The 21,275-nt window shown below is 38.4% G+C and overlaps 1 protein-coding gene across 5 annotated transcripts in view; it reads right to left on the minus strand.

Moving 5' to 3' along the window:
• CBFB (core-binding factor subunit beta) overlaps positions 1 to 21,275 on the minus strand; it is a 42,638-nt gene that overhangs the window by 12,876 nt on the left and 8,487 nt on the right. For all 5 annotated transcript variants that reach the window (XM_063312888.1, XM_063312890.1, XM_063312887.1 and 2 more), the window contains exon 3: positions 16,178 to 16,294. In XM_063312888.1, coding sequence (XP_063168958.1) covers positions 16,178 to 16,294 — 117 coding nt within the window. The remainder of the gene's footprint in view (positions 1 to 16,177; positions 16,295 to 21,275) is intronic.

Below are 21,275 nucleotides of genomic sequence, written 5' to 3' on the forward strand. Positions count from 1 at the left end.
TGATGTGTGTTTTTCCCAGATCTTACGTTCTACGTAAATACAAGAATCCATATAATTTTGCCTAGTACATTTAATAAAAGGAAACTTACTAAGAATCAGAAATCATGAAATACAGCAAGCACATGCCTGTTAGGGTTTATAACACTGTTTTTACTTTAAGTTGTTACAAAGTGTTTAGATCATAACAATTGTGTTGAAAAAATGTATCCTTGTAACAAGGGCTTGCAAAATAAATATTGACACTGGAAACAGCTTTTTAAGAAGTTGTTAAAGCTCTAGACCATGCAGAGAGAGGAGAGACCTTTCAGGAAGTGAGTTAAATTACTCCAAGCTTCATTTGAGAAGTAAACTCTGACTGAGTCAATGAATACAGGTGGTTCTTGTTTAAGGACCACTTGTTCAGTGACCATCAAACTTGTGATGGTGCTGAACGAGTGGTAGTTACATCTGGTCCTTAAAGTCCTGGCTGTTGCGGTGTCCCGTGATCGCGATTTGCGACGTTCCCTGCTGGCTTCCCACAAGCAAAGTCAATGGGGAAGCCGGCAGAAAGTCACATGTGAGGTCCTTGCTTAACGACAGTAACCAGGGACTGCTGGAACTGTCATCACTAAGCAGGGTGGTCATGTGATGTCACGCTTTATGACTGCATTGCTTAGCGACATAAATTCTGGTCCCAATTACTGTTGTTAAGCAAGGACTACCTGTAAAATCTATCAGAACCATGAAAGATTCCCTGATCTCCAGTTTAGGGAATTTTAAAATAGATTTTTTTCCTAATTCATTGGATGTAGAAACACTTCCTCAGGACTTGGAGATGCAAGAAAATTTTACAAGTTGTATTTCATTTGGTTGATCCAGAGGGAAAAACAACCAGTGTTATCTTCCCCCACTGAACTCATTTTATGGTCACCAGCCTTTAAGGAGAAACTGAGCAAAGAACTATAGAAGCTAGACATCTGTCCAGGTTTACTTAAACCCATTTAAAATATCTTGCCCCCTGAGGTGAAGTTGGCTCCCACTCTTCTGGCATTCTGGAAGAGCATTAAGATCTGGCTCTGTCAACTAGCATGGAGATCCAATAGTGGTATGCAGCCCTGGGGGTGGTTGGTGGCTTGAGGACGCTCTCTCCAATTTTTAAAACTTTGTATATTTTTCTAAGGATTTTTATGGTCTTTTTACTCGTAAGCTGCTCAGAGTCACTGGCACAGCGAGATGGGCAGCGTATAAATTTGATAAATAAATAAATTTTAAAAAACACTTGGTTTTCCAAAAACAGTTTAGTTGGCTCATATTTCTTCAGAATTCTCTCAGAACACCCCCAGCAGCACAACAATTCAAGAGAATCTCCTCTAGAGCCTGGGTGTGTCATCCCTGTGATGGCAATTGCACTCCCAATAAATAGGATTTTATCATGGAGGAACACATTTGAAAATCTGGAGGCCACAAGCAGGTTATCTTAGACACCAGGATGCAGGGATCAAAAATGTGATGTTCTATCAAACACATTAATATCAGGTTATAAAGTGACACCAACAAATACAACAAGTGAAAGTATAGCTTGTTTCTGAAGGCCTCCATTAACCCATTAATGCCTTTGAAACAGCATAATTGCACAAGAGGCTTGAAATAAGATTGGTATGGTATTGCACTGATTACAGCTTATTTATTGTGGGTGGAAATAAAATCCCTGTTTCTTATTAAATTGTTTCCCAACAGCTGTGAAAGACAATTTGCAGAATGAACCGTGCTTGTTTTTTTGAAGCTGAACCTACCAGTAGGAGCTTCTGTCTTCAATACTGAGATTTCAGTAGTTTTCCATTTTAAAAATGCCTCTCTCCAGAGGGAGGTTATTAAAAGAAAGTTGAAGATGATGCTATGACTAAAGAACAAAACTTGGCTGATTCAAGTAGTTTTGTTCAGAGTGTTCCAGTCACAGAAAATAAGCCCCCAACAAGCAATTTTGATTGTTTCAAATTCCAGACAAATGCACACACCCCAACCCACATATAGTCTGAGTTTTGTTTCAACACTGTAGCAAAACATCAAACCTGTTAAAAGTTCAGTTCCAAGCTCAAACATTTATTTCCCATTTTGCACACACACTACAAGAGAAGTGTATTTTTTGCTATGATATTGTTTATAGGCTGCCTTAAAGTAACTTTGTTGCATGTTTCCTGAACTCAGTTCTATGGGCATTTGTACAGTCGGGCTGTTCAAAAGCATGCTTTATTATTGGTTGAATCTTCTGCTATGGGACTTTTAAAAGCACTCCCCTTGCTAATTTTTCCTAATTTTGGATATGGGGCATTTAGTGTGGACTTTCACCCTACTTTTGAGACTATGTGATGAAAAGGAACCAGCAACAGACTCGTTTGAAGTTCCCATTCCTCACTATGGTAGAATATTCAGAAGCTTTCAAGTGGGTTGTTTTACTCTGAGCTCAAAACAAATTACCTTCCCCCCATTTCATACTTACTCCACTCATGTCTATGAGCCTTGACAGCCTTTTTACACATCTTTGTGGGAATGATTTAAACTGTTAAATAAGAGTTTATCCCACTCTTCAACAGATTCCAGTCTAGCATGTTGAATTACAATCGTAAAACAGCCCACAAGTGTGCTTCAGTGGCCCAGCAGTTGGGCATTGTACATTATTTATTTATCAAATCCGTATGTTGCCAATTTCATTTGGCTCATGAAGAGTCACAGCAATGAAAATATCCTTAGCACATAGAGCATTGTAAACAGTTAAAGGCAGCAGGGTAGAAACCAGGAGACGGAGAGTTCCAGTCCTGCCTTGGGCGTGAAAGCCGGCTGGGTGACTTTGGGCCAGTCGCTCCCTCTCAGCCCAGCTCACCTCACAGGGTTGCTGTTGTGGGGAAAAGAGGAGGAGGAAGGAGTATTGGGTATGTTCCCCGCCTTGAGTTATTTATAAAAATAATAAAGGCGGGATTAAAAAAAAATCTAAAAATAAAAATAAAAATCAAAGAATCCACAGTAGACGACGATACACCTACAGAATAGTGTAGCAAGCAGAGCAACACCTTGCTATCATAAAACATTAATAATCCCTATTACGCAATCTGACGAGTCACACCGCATCCTGCAGATCCGTTTACAAGGCAGCAACAGACAATATTCACCTCCTAAAGGCCACTAGACTAATTATGTTTTTAGTACTTTCCATAAGGCTGTCACACTGAGGGTAAATCTAATACCCAAATGGAGGCTGTTCCATAATGCTGGTGCTGCAGCAGGAACATTTTGCCTCCTGGCTTCAGCAGCCGCCCCCCGCCCCCCACCCCCACTGAAAATACGGGATTACCAGGTGCTTCTCCTGTGATGTATATATTGGATGGGTTGATTACAGCTGGAAGAGGCAGTCTTGATTTTCTGATCCTGCATTATTGTTCGCAACAGACCTTTGCCCCCAATAATCCATCACGTTGCAAGGTTTTTGAACAGTGCGTTTGTTGTTTCGTTTGATTTTATGTATAACATTCTGTCCAGGGAAGGCATCCCAAACTGGAGAAAGGGCTAGGGGACGATATTTTTCAGTCTGTGCTCCATCCCTATGGAGTAGCATGCCCCAAACAACTGGATAGTGCTCTCTTTGACTGTGTTCTGGAAAATGGTGGAAACAGAGAGATTCTACGGTTTTTAATCTATAATGTGGCTGGTCTCTGGTTGCTAAGGGAGGGTTGATAGTCTTTTTATGGTTTTAATTGTTGGTTTTTATGAATATGTTATAAACCACCAGGAGTCCATGTGGAGTCAACAGTATAAAAAAGCAATCAATGAATGTAATAAATCAACATTTTTTTTTGCATTTTTATGGCTGACAGATAAATATTTTATCCTGGTAACACTGCTCTAATCCTGAATGTATTTTAGAGCAGGCTAAATCTTGCAGCTCTGAATCTAGCAGCTTGCTAACTTTTTAAAAATCTTGAACCTCTAAACCTTGCACATTGCTGACTTTTTAAAATCCCCTTTCAACTGAAATGTTTCCCAATGTACAGGCAAACCCTTCAGCCCTTTGTTCTGACATTTTTCTTTAAATTTGTTAATGAATATTCCTCCCTGCCAGAGAAAGCAGCATAGGTCTACAGCTTGGAAGCAACTGCTGCTATTGCTGAAGCCGTTTGACCACATTTCCTTTTTAAAGATAAAAATGGTTTCCTCTTCATTTCTAGCCCTATTTGGGTTTTGTAGCTGTCATATCCTCCTCACAGCCAGTTCCAACTTTTAAAACAAACTAGCAATCAAATAAAAGTACCTGAGTGGATACTGAAGTCTTTTGAATGATTTGACTTTTGAATGATTTCACCCATGTCACCTGCCAGCGGCACCATGGAACAAATAAGATGCCTCTATTCACAGAGTTGTTACTTTAAGCCCAAACCATGAAAGCTGTCTTCTTCTCTCTTAACATGCTTGAAGCTTGGGTCCTAGTGGAAGTAACACTAAACAAATCTACCCCAGCTGGAAGGAAGATTCAAGGACAAATTGCTCATTTCTGATAACTCAGAATTCTAAAGAATTCTGATTAATGCTATATCTAAACAGTGCGTGCTATTTCACAACAAAATTAAGTAGCAGCTGCAGTTTTATCTCATGAAAATTAACCTTGGGAATATTATTAGCTCCAGCTTGTACACAGTAATAATGTTTATAGTTCAAGCTATATTTTTTAAAAATAATACTTACTGTATACAAATTTTAAAAAACACATTTTTCTAAGAAAATTCAAATAGGAAACTGCTTAAAAGAGTCACTTGTTGAGATGCGTGGCTAAATAAATAGCTAGCTAGCTGGTACACAGGAGATGAAATCCAATTTTCAGACTGGAAACTACTGCTGCAGCTTTAACCAAGATTTACAAGGAAGGTTCTACTTGCCTTAACTCCATCCTCTGCTCCTTTTACTTTAGGCAAACACTATGAATCTGTACAATATCTAATTAATCTGTACCAGAAAAAATAGGGTATATGGTTTCTGGAGATCTTGATGGTAAATAGGTTCAGGAATCTTATCACTGAAGAGCTAGGATAGGAATCTGGAGCAAGTGCTTATACAAACTTCTCTTTCTTTCTTCTCAGGTAAAAGGGAGCTAGAATGGGCTATTTCTTTCTGGAAGCCTGGCATTCAAATATGTGATAGCTGATCATTTTCTAGTATTCAAATTGTTAGGAGGGAAAGCTACTTTAGCTTTGAGATGACATCAAAAAATCTGTTATTTATCAACTTGTTTTTCACCATTAATGCAAACTTACATGTAAGAGTACAGTCAGCAATTTTAGACATACCAGTTTAATACACAAATGCAGACAATTATTCAGTGGTGTAAAGATGGGACTCTTACAAAAGTATCTTAAAGGAAACATCAGCAGTCAATACCTGACAGCAAGCAATCAATACCGATGGTTTAGAAGCTTATGCCTTAACAAACAGCTGCCTTGAATAGATGTAAGATCTACTGCAAACCAAGTCAGCAACGTGAAATTGTAGTAACTTAGTACAGATCGATTTCACTAACTACCTGCTGGAGCATATTCTTGGTGAAAAGGTAAGAGATAAAACCTATAAAGAAAGGAAAGTTATGAACTACAGAAGTTTTAGTTCCAATGGTGATTTTAACAATACCTGAGAATGTAAGTTATATCTATACTGATGGTCCTGATTTATGAAGAAACCAAGCATATTTTATTGTCTCAAAAGTGACCCAATATTTCTCAGATGACATGTTTTTCTTCCTTCTTTATAATTATTAGCTGCCCAACACAATGGACTCTTAATTCCATTAAGCACATATTCTGTGACACTTTATCTCTGAGATGGGCGGTGACTAAATTTGAAGTATAAATAAATAAATAAAATATAAAATAAACTGCATTTTATGGTGTTTACACAAGAATGCACATAAAAAGAACATCTACATTCTGATATCTAATTTAGTCCTCAGGTCCCATATTATTACGAAGCTATTATCTGTAAGCTTCTATAGAACGCCTGTTCAGGTCGTTAGAAATAAACAGTATTACTCTACTCCATATATTCTAAAGTCACAAATCCTTCTTTCCTTTTTAAAAAGACATCTGAATCATTTCTAACTCAACTGATTGTATGGACTTCATCAGTCACCATCCATCAGTTAGTGAGTCAGCATAGCCACAGTCACCACATGGAAACAGTAAAATGGTAAGAACATACCACTGCATCGGAATTTGTTTTCGGTCATATTCCCAGCAACCAAGTCCATCATGCATTCTTACAGAGGACACTCAGGTGAGTCACTACTCAAATATCATCATATACAACTTCTCCTATTCATAGGACACAGTGAACAGCCTGTCTGCTTACTGGGTACAGCAATGAAGCCTGAATGTTGATTGCAACTGGCCCTGAATCATCTCACTAACCATACAAATGAAATGGCATTCTGATGTTTTACTAAGCACCATTCACAGAAAATAGTGTTACGGTGGCAATAAAGTATGGCTTATTTCTATCAGCTTTGTTGAAAACTTTCGTACAGTCTGACAAACATACTGATGACAGGCAATTTTCACTTTTTGAGAAGGAATCTTTCAAAGCACTGACAAGTAGTGATTGTGATAATAAACAGCAACATTAGGAAAATAATATCCACCATTGTAATTATAATAGCAGTAGTGTTAACGATAATGTATTTGATGTCTGCCTTGAAGTCACACCCTGAGATCTTTGCCAAGCAACAGCACATTGGATCGCTTTGATTTGGGGCAGGCCAAACAGGGTTCTCTACTATCTACACCACAAACTTTCCAAGGCAAAACTCAACATCAATTGTTCAGAAGGGCAACTTGCCATCACTATTTTAAAAAGGATATACGTAACCTTCTAAACCCTACTAGATCTCCAATTATAAGCACTGATTTCTAAAGCTATCTAGATTTTGAAATATAAACATTGCAAGTGAGCTGATAAAATATCCAAAAAGAATAGGGTGCTAATTTACTAAGGTCCTGTCTATTGACTTACAACCAATAAAGTAACTCTGAAATACAATTTTCAGAATTCACTGGTCTTCAAGCAATCCCACATATTGTACTAAACTTAAGAAGGGCCAAATGTTTTAAAAAATCATGGGTATATTTATTTGTAATAGCAAAGGAAATTAACTGCCTAGCTTAACTGCCTGTCTCCTATAGTGTATGCCCAACCTGCTTGATCTGGCAGGGCTGGCATGCTTCAGGTTAAACAATGCCACCTGTCGGGCCCTGGAAGTGCGCCTTCTCTGTAGCAGCGCCTGCCCTTTGGAATGAAGTTCCACCTGAGATTCGAATGGCCTTAAAGACTTGGCTCCCTCCCTACTGCTTTCTTTCTTTTTCTGGTTTATTTTCTTTGCCATCTTTCTTCTTCTGTCTTGTGCTCTTTGGGTGCGTGTGTGTTTCTATTGTTCTTTGTTTTTAAATGCTTTAACAACTGTAAGCAGCCCAGATTCATTGTAGTTGGGCGGCATGTAAATGCAATAATTTTTTATTATTATTTATAAATAATGGCAACTATTTAATGGTAGTTTTAGTGTATAGTCTGTGTATTCTGCAGCCATGTGGGGGAAGAATTTCAGCTAAAATAAGAGCATCAGCAAATAAAACTTTTAAAGGTCACTAGTTTCAGTATGATGATGACATCTGAACTATTAGCTGTTAGTAGTCAACAGACCACTCTTTCGGCAAGCAAGCAATGAATTTAAACGTAAATATAGTCACATCTGTATTATGGATAGTTGCATCTGAATTTTATTATGGAGCTAGTGAGGAAATGAGGTTAACATCCAGGATTTAAAAATATGTTTTCATTGCCTTGTCTTGCTAGAGGCCATTAGTTCAAGGTCACTTTCTAAGAAACTGCTGTAAGATTAGCAAAGGTTCATTATAATTATCAGCCTGACTCTCGGCTGAGCCGCAGCGCACAAGTCACAAACTAAACTACCTTCATATCCATAAGGAAGCATGAAAGCGTTAGGAGCTGCTTCTTCTCTAGAGTCTCACCTCAGCTCCACAGTGGGATTTCAGGAGTGGATTTTGTAGGATAGGAAGAGTTCAGAGATGGGAATAAAGCAATTCTTTGTATGTTAGTTCAAAACTGTTCTGCCTTTTCCTTAATGGCCTGCTAGCACAAAAGCTGAATGAAACTGAGCTTTAATTAGTTCCTTAACCCAGCATGAAAATGTAAGAGCTGCATTGCTAGATGAGTAAAACTAAACATCTACCTGCTCCATAACTTTGTTGCTTGCAAGGCAGAAATCCAGAACTCTAACGCCTAACGTCTTCCCTAATAGCTGGTTTTCAGAGGTATACTTCTCCCAGAAAATAATGTATGACCATCATAACCTGTAGCACTGACTATTCTCATCCTCCAGGAATCTACCTAAGCTGTTTTAGAAGTCACCTAAGTCAGCTGTATAAAGAGGAAAGGGAACTGCACAAGAAGCTACAGAAACTCAAGTCTCCTGTATCTCAGTTTGCAATTATGAACCCATGGCGATCTTCCACAGGGTGGGCATCATGGCACCAAGACTGTCTTTCTGGGTCCCGCCAGAGGACAATCTTTTGTAGATGGGACCCATAACATACCTCTCCTGCCAGTCCTGATGGGATGGGCAGATGTTAACCGGGGAGAGGCGGTTCCTCAAATAAGCCGGCCCCATGTTATACTCCAAGTACTAAAAGTACAGCTGCCATATTCCATCTGAAGTTTCTGCTTACTCCCTCTTCCTTAAAACACGTTCCATACCAATTCATACTTAGGATACAATTTATTCTGCCTTGTGTTAGGTAAGATTTCATGTTGTTGCAGCATCTGATTTTCTGTTCTTTGGTGTTTTAGAGGTGGTCCAAAGACATGACTTTTGGGGTGAAATAGTACCCCAAAGACAATTAAGTGCAAACATACAGCTTCATTAGCATAGAGGGATCACCACTGTAGGACAAATCATATTCTAGTCTGAGATGAGGGAAATTCACCCATCACTAATTATAAGTCATTAACAAAATATTAAACAATGCCAAATATTTTTCAACTCATGCCAAAGTAAGCTTAACGTAGGATGTCCATGTTCAGAGTAGTATAGTAGGAATATTTGGAAACAAGTGACAGGAAGTCAGGTTTAGAATTCATTTCTACTCATCAGACACTTTGAACTGGGCTCAAGGTTTAAAAATCAGGATTTTTTTTTGTATCTTCATAAACACTAGGCTGATACAAATACAACTGACATCATAATGTCCACAAATGGCTTATTTATTCCCAGTTTGTTGCCTGATGGAATATACACACACACACACACACTGTATATACACAGTATATGATAAATATTGGTATTATGCAATAAAGTTGGGTCATTAAATGTGGGCTGGAGGTGCCAGCAGTGGTGATGGTAAACTCAGCCTTTTTTTAAAATAAAGCACATCAAACTGGCGAATCATCCTCTTACATGAAGCCGGCGTTTCTTCATTTCTACGTTTTACTGCAAAGGACGTAGACAGAAGAGCATCAAAAGAAGCCAGACCACCATGGAGATGTCTCTCTTGCTACTTTCACAGGGAGAGCAAAAGTAACTCAAAGGTCCTTAGCATCATGACCTAGAATCGCAGTTACTACAATGTACAACTTGATTTTGAGTTGCATGTAAAACTGACAGAGGTAGGCTGAGAATTGAAGGTGTAGCATTATGCTGATCTTTACAGCAAATTATTACAATATGGAGACCAGCAAAGAAATGTCAGCTTCTATGAATGGTTTAACGCAGAAATGTAATTAAACCCTATTAAAATTACTTCCTTTATCTGTAAATAAATGGTACGCTATAACCCAATGAGATGAGGAGGGGGAATGAATGAATGAATAAAAGTCTGCAAATGAATTGCAGTGTTTTCCCTTAAGCACTTATTCATGGTAAGACCACCATGATTGCCAACTGGCATTCTGCCATACATCTGGACAACAAACCTCACAGGAATAACCGATATACTGCTCAGCTTTGGAATTGTGTCACTCAAGTGACAACATTTTGATTAACAGAAATAAAAGACTAACTTTTATTCTACAGTCTGAAGAAACAGCAGATGAGATCCTGTCTTGTCATTTTGAGAATTGTTGTTTATGCAGTCAGCAGGGCTTAAAAACAGTCAACATGAATTTGTCGCAGCACGGGTAGGAAACATTCTTCCTACCAGGAGATGAATGGGGACCCAAAGTGGCAATGGATGAAGCCACTATGTTTTTCTCACGTCTCTCCTCCTTCCTCCACACCAAACCAAAGAAACAGACTGCTCCTGTGGAATTAATCCCCCTTCTCTCCCACTGGGATGAAGTTAGGAAAGACCAAGTACAGCTATTGGACTACAACTGCCAACTCATTTTGGATTAGGTTACTCCATTTCACACTGAGCACACCAGAGGCTTCCAACAATAGTACTGAATCTCAACAGAGCTGTGTAATGCTTCCTGTCCAATGGGAAAAAAGTGCTCCAGAATGTGTGGAGAATAAAAGTAGCACCTGTCTCTGACACACTGCAGCAGCCACATCTGTTCCCAGATTTGCACAGTTGCTGCAGGGATGTTTTCACAGCAGCCACACACTCATGGAAATGGTGCAGCTGCTTTAATGAGTCACATACTGTATCGATGCGACATCTGTGCTCCTACACAGTCTGAAGCACTTATTCCCAATCCAATCTGAAGCATGCACAAGCCTAATCACAAAATAGTTAATCGAAGCGTGCACATTTAGATGCAAACATACGTACACGTAGAAGTAGACTTGCCAAACTCTATTCTTCTGGATTTGGAATAAACAGAACAGAACCTAGATAAAATGCAGACTTTTAAACACTGGAAGTTCTATAGATGACGACCATCCTTGGGAAGAACATCAAGCCCAGGGGGACCCTGCAAAGCAGGAGTTTTGGGCTCTCTCTCTCCACACCTCAATCCTGACTGGACCTGACCCTGCAGAAAGGAAAACCACTGTAACTGTGATGGAATGGGAGGGCGACCCTGGAGAACAGAGGGAAGAGATGCTGCCTAGAGAACAATCAGATAAAAGGAAAGGAAGTCCACGAGAGGGTAACGGTCTAAAGAAGAAACTTAGGAAAGAACCGCCTTGACCAGTCAGGCAATAAATGGGGAGGGCGGGAGATCTGTACTTTTGGACTTGCAAGATTCTGTTAATGTAGCCTTTAATGTAGCCTTACAGTAAAGTAGGATTAGCTCATCTAGTTGTGTTTCCTGTCTGGTCTACCTGGGAGGGCTGACGACAACACAGTGCCTGAACTCCAACACTTAGAAGTTGTCCAGAATGCCATGACCAGTGGCACTGAAAGGTGCCGAGTTATCAAGTAGGACCAGGGTTGGCCCTATGGCAGTTGCAGGGCTCAGCCCAGAATTTGACTGAGTGCCCAGTGTGACCTTGCTCCCACGACCCACGCTCCATAAAGACAGCGGATCAAGTGTCCTCTGCCAGCACTCCAAGTGTGCTAGCTTGGTCCAATGAACTGTTCCACACGCAACAGTCTCTACTTTCCGGAGGAGCTTACCAAGGTTGGCTGCCGCTCCTGCTACCAGAGTCAGAGGCCCCTCGGTCTCAGCAACCAACAGCTCCAGAATGGTGGCTTCGGGTAACTTCTCACTGGTAGCCACCGCAATCACTGGTGCTACTTGGGACTCTGTTCACACACACCCAGGCACATTCCAAACCACCTCTCTACTTGGCTCCCCCACACCTACCTTAACCAGCAAAGCGTACTTACTCCTCTCTCCTCTACCTCGTTAAAAGTAGCCTACTTTTCATGGCGCTATATTAAAAAAAAAAATCATATAAACACCATAGCCCCAAGAGATGACCACGTGGAATATGTCCTCCTTGTGTTTTTCTCTCACTCTCAGGGTTGCCCTTTTCCCCAAATGTCACAGGCAGCTACGTACAAGATGGCAACTGAGAAGACGTTTCACAGGATAAACCGTGACATGCAAAAGGAAGTATTGGCGTTTCAGCGCTGTTGCTGTCCTAGCCACCTTTCTCCCACCGGCTATTTCCCCTTTAGCACTGGCAACCTGCCACAGGAAGCTGATTGGCCTTGATGTTATCTTTGGCACCTGAACATTCAGCAAAACCATGGCTGGGTCCCATTACACGAAGTAAAGCTTGAGGCCATGATGAGTCAGAAGAAAAAATTATTTATCTCATGTTCCTGGATTTCTTTTCGGTAGCTTGTAGCAGGCCCAGCAGCAATGTTCATATACTTGTCAACAGAAATCTCGATCTACTCCAATTCACACCAGCTTTATATTTAGAAGTTTCACCACTTTTAACTAAATATTGACCCAGCAGTTCAGCCACTGCAACTGTTTTCATAAACTGGGGATGGGGAATTGCTGGATCAGAGATTTCATACAGAGACACACTGAAGTGTTTCCTATATTATTATTCCATGATCAATTACTGAGAATGTATCAGTTGCACATCTATTATTGCAAGCTAAATTTCTCATTGAGGAAGAATTCTATTTTGGGCCACGTGGTGAATTTTAAAGTTGGATATATAAATTCTACAGAGGACAAGATTCACTATTCAAGCACTAACTGCTTTAATATACCACTTTTGTTAAAATGAAGTATTCCATTCAATAGGCTAGGTTTCAAGTTTAGCAAACCTGCTACCACAGAGCTAAATGACACATTTTATAGGTAGCAAGCAGTTATTCTTTATTGTTCTTTATGCTAGAATAATTGCATGCTGCTTGATCCATATTAAGGGCACGGTGCATGAAAATGGGAAAGTTAATCATATTCACTGGATGTATCTCATAAAAATTCACACACATGTGCACACACACCTCTTAAGCCCTCATATATGATACTGGGTGAGGTAACTTCTGAGAATTCCACTGTCAGATGGTAAAGATATACACTGTGAAAGAAATACAGAGGCACTTGCAGGAGATATACTTAATATACTGTGCTCTTTAGCTTGCAGTTTAAGTGCTATGCATAATTGTAACTACTGTATTGTTTTTATAAAACCTGCTGATATCCACTACTAAGAATTTAATTCAAATAACTAGCGTCTTCATGTCAGTTGGAAATCACATAAATCAAGAATAAATATCAAAAGGGTCACTGGTCTGAGATGGGTGGCTATATAAATTTAATGAATGAATAAGTAAGTAAGTAAGTAAATAAATCCTTTCCTCTAAGAATCAAATCATTATACTGTAATGCATGTTTTTAGCTTCTTCCTTTTTCCACAAAGCAAACATTATTTTATCTATTTATTTATCTAATTTGTCCCCGCCCATCTCCTCCCGTCGGGGGACTCTGGGTGGTTTACAACAATCGATTAAAAACAACAACCATAAAATACACAGTATAAAAATACAATAATAAATAATATAAATAAAGGTAAAAATAAAGAATCCAGGTGGTGAAGAATCTAAAACAGTCCAAGTGTGGGAGGAGTGGTCTTTAGCAACCATCCCCATGTAGATCTATTCCCCTCTCCACCCCAAGCGAGGTGGCAGAACCAGGTCTTCAGACTTCTCCGAAAGGCCAGGAGCGATTATTGTACAAATCTTAATAAGAAACAAAATCTGAGTAACAGATATAGCACTAAGACGGTTCCAGGGTGTTTATGAAGAATAGCATAGCTTGATATTTCATTACTGTACTTTGTCAAGCCATGGAAAAAAAGCAACAGTCATCAGAACTTCTTTGTAGTTTGAATCTCTCCTATTGAGATTAAAATGAAGTAAACAAGCCCACCACAAATTAAATGAATACACTGAGAGAATTGTAGGAGAATTGTAAAGGAGCTTCAATTACATTTACAAGTAATGTACCTTCAAATTTTAACACTGCCAATTTAAAAGTTTCCTTCAAAAGTGGTACACATAGTAGACTAGCTTTTTTTTTTAAGAAAACTTACAAAATGTTCCTAAAAATATTTATTATTACAATCACAAAGATCAGCACAGTAGAGTTACTTACAAAAGTACACCAGGATCTCTCATAAATACAATACATAATATCTAGGGTTTAGCTCTAGAATCCTAAAATCCAATCCACCACCATACCAAAGCATGTTAGTTGCGCTTTGCCAGGAATCAAAGCAGAATTTGGGGCTAACAAATTAAGGGGCGGTTTTCCATGTAAACATTCAATCCAAATTAAGTATCAGGCAAAAGTGAAAGTAGAAGTGATTTTACTTTAGGGTTCGTTTGTTACTAGCTCACCGCTTCTACTTGCCACTAGCTGGATTCCCTGACAGCGACAGACCCAAATTGTGGAAAGCAACATTGTAACACAAGTCTTCACTGGGTTTTGGTGAACTGCAAAGGATTGCACAGAGAAGCATAGCGAAGCCAGCATACTTAATTATATATGTTCACAACAAACTAAAAATCACGACGAGCGTGTCACTGGATTGCCCCCCCCCCCCCAGATTTTTCACCATCAGTAATTATATTTGTCAGGTGAAGTTCAAATGTGAAGCTTGAAGAAAAAGGAATACATTTTTAAACTGGAAGGGGGTGCAAAACATTCTGACCTGTTCCAAAAATAATTCAAGCACTTTAATAAGAACGGACCGCTTCCAGAGTACATGGAACAGGCTGAAACGTCAAATGATGGAACATTGTGCAAACCCCTAGTCAAATGAAAAAAGCACATTTAAGCTATATGTGCAGTTCCTTCACTCCTGATTTTCTAGTATCTAAACTTTTTGCTTCTTTCAGAATTCCTTGGAATAAGTAGGAATAGCCAGATTTATTTTGACTCAAAACTTAGTAGTTTTGAGTAATGTGAATTATTTTATGTAATTTAAATAATTTTAGGCCTTCTTTCATAAACAATGGACTACTGAACAGAATTAAACATCAAGTTAAGAAGCAGAATTAAAAGCAGAAACAAAACAGCAATTTAGTATAATTATAATTTCTTCTATATGTCCCTGCATAAAAAAAAACTGGTTAGTATAAGATTTTTCTTCTGAATTTAAAAGGATGTATGAAATAGAGCAACATTCAGATATTAAAGAAGTACTCATGTCTGGAGAATTATATTTAAGCAAATTTACCTTTTACATTTAATTTTCTTATGCAAAACTACAATGAAAACTATAATTCATTTTATTCTTATAAGATATATTAGGCTGAAAGTAGCTCGCCCTAGGTACAGTTGATCAAATACATTCTGTGCAGATTTTATCTACTATAATGTAACCACACTAAGCATCTCAATAGGCAAAACACAATGTTAGGCTAAACTAGACCAATGCAATTTTTAAGTTCTAAAAATACACATAGAATTCCAAGTTCAGGGTGGGGGTACCTTCACCGCTCACTTTTGAAAGAAAAAAAAAAGTGTTTTCCAATATGTCCCCCTCAAAAAAGTTTGCATATGGTAGTGCACCCTTTTCTACAAGTATTTCCTACATCTATGTTGATGAATTGCCATATATTAAGTGACCTATGACTATCAATTGAAAGCATCTTCATTTGAATGCTGTCAGAAAGTATATGGACTAAATTGCAGCAAGCAAATTTGACTCTGCTTTTTAAAGCAGATACAATATTTCATGGAAATGCAATCCAATTTTCTTTCCTTTCTTTTCCAACACTCTGAAAGTCACCCAGTGTTGTTAAAGACTTCTCTTTCCTTTCTCCATATCCTAACACATCACTGCTGTCTGTTGATATCCACTCCACATCCTTGCGTGCCATGTAATGTTTCACTGTTCAACAAGAGGAATATCATACAGGGTTATAGAGGAAACTGTTGCAGCTCTTAAGAATAATACCATGTATACAAATTTTGAAACAAGGTCTTATAATGAAAAATATCTAAAGGCCTCCAGAGATAATACACTCCAAATAAGCAGACACGTATTCTTTATAAAAAAACATACACATTTATCTGCAGAACTGCAATTGAAACAGTGACATAGGGCTTACAAATATTTTGTGGGCAGTATGGACTATTTGCTGGAAACAGTTCTAGGCAACTAGTCTCCATAAAAATGGATATATGTATGGCAACAGCAAATTCATTCCACATAATGATTTAAAGTTCGTACTTTAAAACTTCTGGAAGACAGATCTAGACCTCTGCCATTTACCTCGTTTGTCCTTACCTTGCCTCCCTCTCTTTCAAAGTCAACATATTCTCGGGTGGGTGTTTGCCGCTGCTCCCCCTGCCAGCTGGCCGGAAAAAACTGGAGAGACAGATTGGTTCCTGTGGCCACAAAAGCCTTTTAGAAAAATCAATACAAACAGGATCAGGGAGCAAGACATTACATAAATTATGCAGGCAGTCATTTATTTTTACATCAGTTTGTCCTAAAGCTGAACTGCATAGAGAATACTCGAAAGTCAAAAGCATGCACTCATCATTTTTCTTAAGTACTAAGTTACAACATCTGATTTCATTTTGACAATATGTGCTACAGGTTGCTGCAGAAATAGGATTCTTATTTGGAATCAATACTTTATTACAAATTGTTCTTGAAGATATAAAATCCTAATTCAAAGTACTACCTAAAAATCCTGCACTACTTTTTAGCAGCTAAAATGTTTTAAAAGATAAATTTTCCTGCTGTTAGTAATTTCATTAAAAAGCTCATTCAGTTTTAGATACATTTACTTTTGCTTTACTACATTTAATCACATGGAAAGCTATACATTTTAGCAAGTGGAAGGTTGAGGATTCTTTACTGAAACTTTGTCAATTTCAAATTCTTTCCTTCACTCAGACAAATGGAGGAACACAAGACTAATCCACATTGCACAAGGTGACTAGAGGGACTCCAGCAGCAGAAAGGAAAATGAATGCAGAAATTGGAAGTAACATTTTGATTCAAACATTATGGTTCCAGATATGAGGCCAGAAGTATTAATTAACCTTTCCACTGAAGTCAGGAATTTAGTCTGTACAAAAACTTAGGAACTTTGTTTTTATATATGACAGCAGTGAGACTTTTATATGCACAACTGTGGATTTAAGTTAATGCCGATTGGAAACCTCTTCTGGACTTTTTGTGTGAAACAGAAGAAAAATGAAATTATGATATATAGGTCTGATGATGAGAAAAAATACTAGATGACAGAAAAAATGAAAGTTATGTTGTAACCTTAGAGTAAGAGTTCAATTTAAATCTATATTGTAAAAGAAAATCAGAAGTCATTTCTTTATACAGTATTTCTCTTTTGTTTCTTTTTTCCCCTCACTTTTGTTTCTGTTCTTTCTTCGTTTTTTCTTAAACATTACTTTCTGTTGGTCTTTATCTTTCTTGTTTAAAAATTTAATAAAGTTTTTCTAAAAAAAAAAAAAGAATTCAGTCTTTCCAGACAACAGCTATATGTATTTTTTCAAAAACTGAAACCTAGGATCAAACTAAACCATATGCCAAAGAAAACCAAGCAAACACAAATAGTTTCAGAACATATATAATGATGCTTTAGTAAACAATTTAAGAATAAAACAGACTTTGCAAGGGAGATAATGGTTGCACTGTGGATCTGCAGTTCACTCGAATCAACTCCTCTAACAGCAAAGTCAGGTGGTTGAGTATCTGTCTTAAATCAATATACCAGAAAATAAGACAACAATCAGTAGCCCTCCCTTGAGATATAATGCTTCCTTAAGAGATTCTTTAGGTATTAACTTCATAAATGAGAAGAAAAGGAATTGAAAAGCTATTCAATATTTTTTTTTCAAAATGTACAAAACATTGCACATAAAGAAAACAAAAAGCTAGAGAGAACTTTCCATCATTTGCATTTACCATGAAGTTAGATCTCCTCCCCTTTGCATTTATCTTTTGTTGTTTTTTTTAAAAATGTTGTTTTTTAAAGGAGAGGAGGATCAGATCTGCTTCTCCAATCTGAACTACACTTCTCATTTCTGCAACAATGGAAATAGAAGGGCGGGGGTATAAAGAATCAGAAATAATTCAGTTTGTGTAAAGTGTAGCAAAAGACACCAGCTGAAGATAGTTAAGCCATGCAATACAGAAGGAGTAAGTTTATGCTCAGGTATGCAGTATAGAGAAATGGAGAGGGATTTAACTAAAGTCCCTATATTAGGAAAAGGCAGCCCTTTGGTGGCCAGGAGCTACACATAGCTTGGGGGGGGGCTTATGGGGGAGATTCAGGACAACAGTGGGTATACACTGCGTGCACAATTATTGGGCAAGTTGTATTTTTGAGGATGAATTTCATTATTGAACAACTACAGTGCTCTCGGTCAATCCAAAATGTTAATAAACCTCAAACCTGAATATTTAAGGAAGTAAAAGTGAGGTTTTGGTTTTCTTAGGAGCGTATCTATGTGTGCACAATTATTGGGTAACTATTAGTGTGCAGAATTATTATGCAACTAAATGAAAAATGAAAATCCCCCCATCTCACTCGTTTATTTTCACCTGTTAAAGTGAGAATAATAAACAAACAACTCAAAATTTACAAATAAACATTTCTGACATTTCAAACAAAAACCAGTGACTAATATAGCCACCCTTCTTTGCAACAACAGTCATCAGCCTTCCATTCATGGAGTCTGTCAGTTTCTTGATCTGTTGACGATCAACTCTTTGTGCAGCAGCAACCACAGCCTCCCAGACACTGTTCAGAGAGGTATACTGTTTTCCTTCACCGTAAATCTCCCCTTTGAGAAGGGCCCACAAGTTCTCAATAGGGTCAGGTGAGGAAGGGGGCCATGTCACTATTCTTTCATCTTTGAGGCCTTTACTGGCTAGCCACAGTAGAGTACTTTGATGCATGCGATGGAGATTGTCCTGCATAAACATCATGGTCTTCTTGAAAGATGCAGACTTTTTCCTGTACCACTGCTTGAAGAAAGTGTCTCCTAAAAACTGGCAGTAGGCTTGGGAGTTGATTTTGAGTCCATCTTCAACCCGAAAAGGTCCAACTAGCTCATCTTTAATAATACCAGCTCATACCAGTACCCCACCTCCACCTTGCTGTTGTCTGAGTCGAAGCGGAGCTCTGTGCCCGTTACTGATCCAGCCACGGGCCCATCCATCTGGTCTGACAAGAGTCACTCTCATCTCATCAGTCCATAAAACCTTTGAAAAAATCTGTCTTCAGATATTTCTTGGCCCAGTCTTGCCGTTTCAACTTATGTGTCTTGTTCAGTGGTGGTCGAGTTTCAGCCTTCCTTGCCTTGGCCATGTCTCTGAGCACTGAACACCTTGTACTTCTGGGCACTCCAGGTAGGTTGCAGTTCTGGAATATGACAGCACTGGAGGATAACGGGTTCCTGGTAGCTTCACGTTTGATTCTTCTCAAATCTTTGGCAGTTAATTTGCATCTTTTTTTCTCAACATGTTTCTTGCGACCCTGTTGACTATTTGCAACAAAACGTTTGATGTTTCTGTGGTCACGGCCCAATATCCTAGCAATTTCAAGAGTGCTGCATCCCTCTGAAAGACTTTTTACAATTTTTGACTTTTCAGAGTCAGTTAAATCTCTTTTTTGGCCCATTTTGCCTGAGGAAAAGAAGCTGTCTAATAATTATGCACACCTTGATATAGGGTGTTGATCTCCTTAGGCCACACCCTCTCTCATTATACAAATACATACCACCTGATATTGTCATGAGTAAGGATGGCGAGCAGGGGGCTCCCACCCAGACTGTCAAGCGCATGCGTAGCACTGAGGAACTGTTCAGCCATTCAAAGAGACACAGATCGGGACCGCCTTAACCCTTGGGGGTTATATGTCTGGGTTTTCCCACGCTTCCTCAGTTTGTTAGGATTCCTGTTAAGTACTAGCAATAAATATTAGAGACCAAGTCATTGTCTCAGTGTGTTTCCTGGTAATCAGGACAGATATGCTTATATCCAATAAGCATTCAGGTTTATACAGCTTGGAGGTGGAAAATATGCATAAAAATGATGATATGGTCAAAATACTCACTTGCCTAATAATTGTGCACACAGTATAGTGATGAAGTAAATAGACAACATCATGCATGTGGAATGTGGAAGGGGTTGTGAGTGGCTTTTTAAAAAACTGATAATTTCACTTTAGGGAACACACTGCAGTTTTCATATATCTCTTGCCAAATTACGACAAGAAACCACAGGGGCTCCAGGTGCTGCAAGAAAGTGCCTGGGAAGGTGTATAACCTGTTTTTTAGAGCTCATGAACTACATGTAATTCTTCCATGCTTCAAACTATACGGTAATTAAATAATGTTCAAAGCTGGTTAAATGGTCCAAACCTGAACTTTTGGCATTATGTAACACACTACGCAAAGGTTTTGGAAGGATGAGAAGAAAAAGGGTCACTGACAGTACAAGGCTCTTGGTTTGGGCTGCTAAAACCTGGAATGGGAAATTCTCTTTTTTCTCCTGAAATTGGAATTTCCTACTTAGGGCTAAAGTTATACCACATCCTTTTGTTACAGGTACATTCTGACAGAATCAAAATACAGACTGTGTTCAGAAAACTGCATTTGTAAGGCAGGTGGAATGAAGATGCATCTCCTTATGCTCTGTGTTAAAAATGGAGGGGGCGCACTAGTGATGCAAACTAAGTAATGCCTCAGAAATAACATATTCAAAAATTTCTACAGGTTGTGAGGTAAGACTCAAATGTTACTTGCAGCCTACAAAGGCTGTCAGAGTATTCACTGATGTTAATTCTTTCAACACAAGGCTTACAGTGAACAAACTACTACCAATTTTGCATTAAAAACACATGAATGAGCTGCTAAATAAATATAAGTAACCACATGGGGTCAAGATTTGTCCCTAAAATGAAGATATTCGCCAACCATTCAACCAAATGGCATTCTTCCAGATTATCTTATCAAAACAGTTGCTGTCTTAGAACTCTGTAATAACTCTTAAGAGGCTTAAAACTTGTGAATGCGACTGACGGGAAGTACAGTATTTGCACAGGAACAAGTCAGTCATTTTTACTAGTAACAGGAAAAAGGAAAGAAGTCGTTGGGAATTTTTAAGGCTTTTTGTGCTAATTAGGTTTGAAAAATTACCTGCAATCTCAGTTCAATTAAAAGAACTCAAACAGTGTATCATAAAACATTCTTGACAGTAACCAATGGACAATCTTCTTGGGTACTTCATATGATACAATGTGTGTGATTAAACAGATTTTATTCTAATATGACTGATCTTTTAGGTTATCATAAAATTCTAGGTATATTATTACCTGCCTTAGCAGTTGAACATAATCTATCATCCT

The sequence above is a fragment of the Candoia aspera genome, chromosome 11, assembly GCF_035149785.1.
Source record: "Candoia aspera isolate rCanAsp1 chromosome 11, rCanAsp1.hap2, whole genome shotgun sequence".
In the NCBI taxonomy this organism is placed as follows: Eukaryota; Metazoa; Chordata; class Lepidosauria; order Squamata; family Boidae; genus Candoia; species Candoia aspera.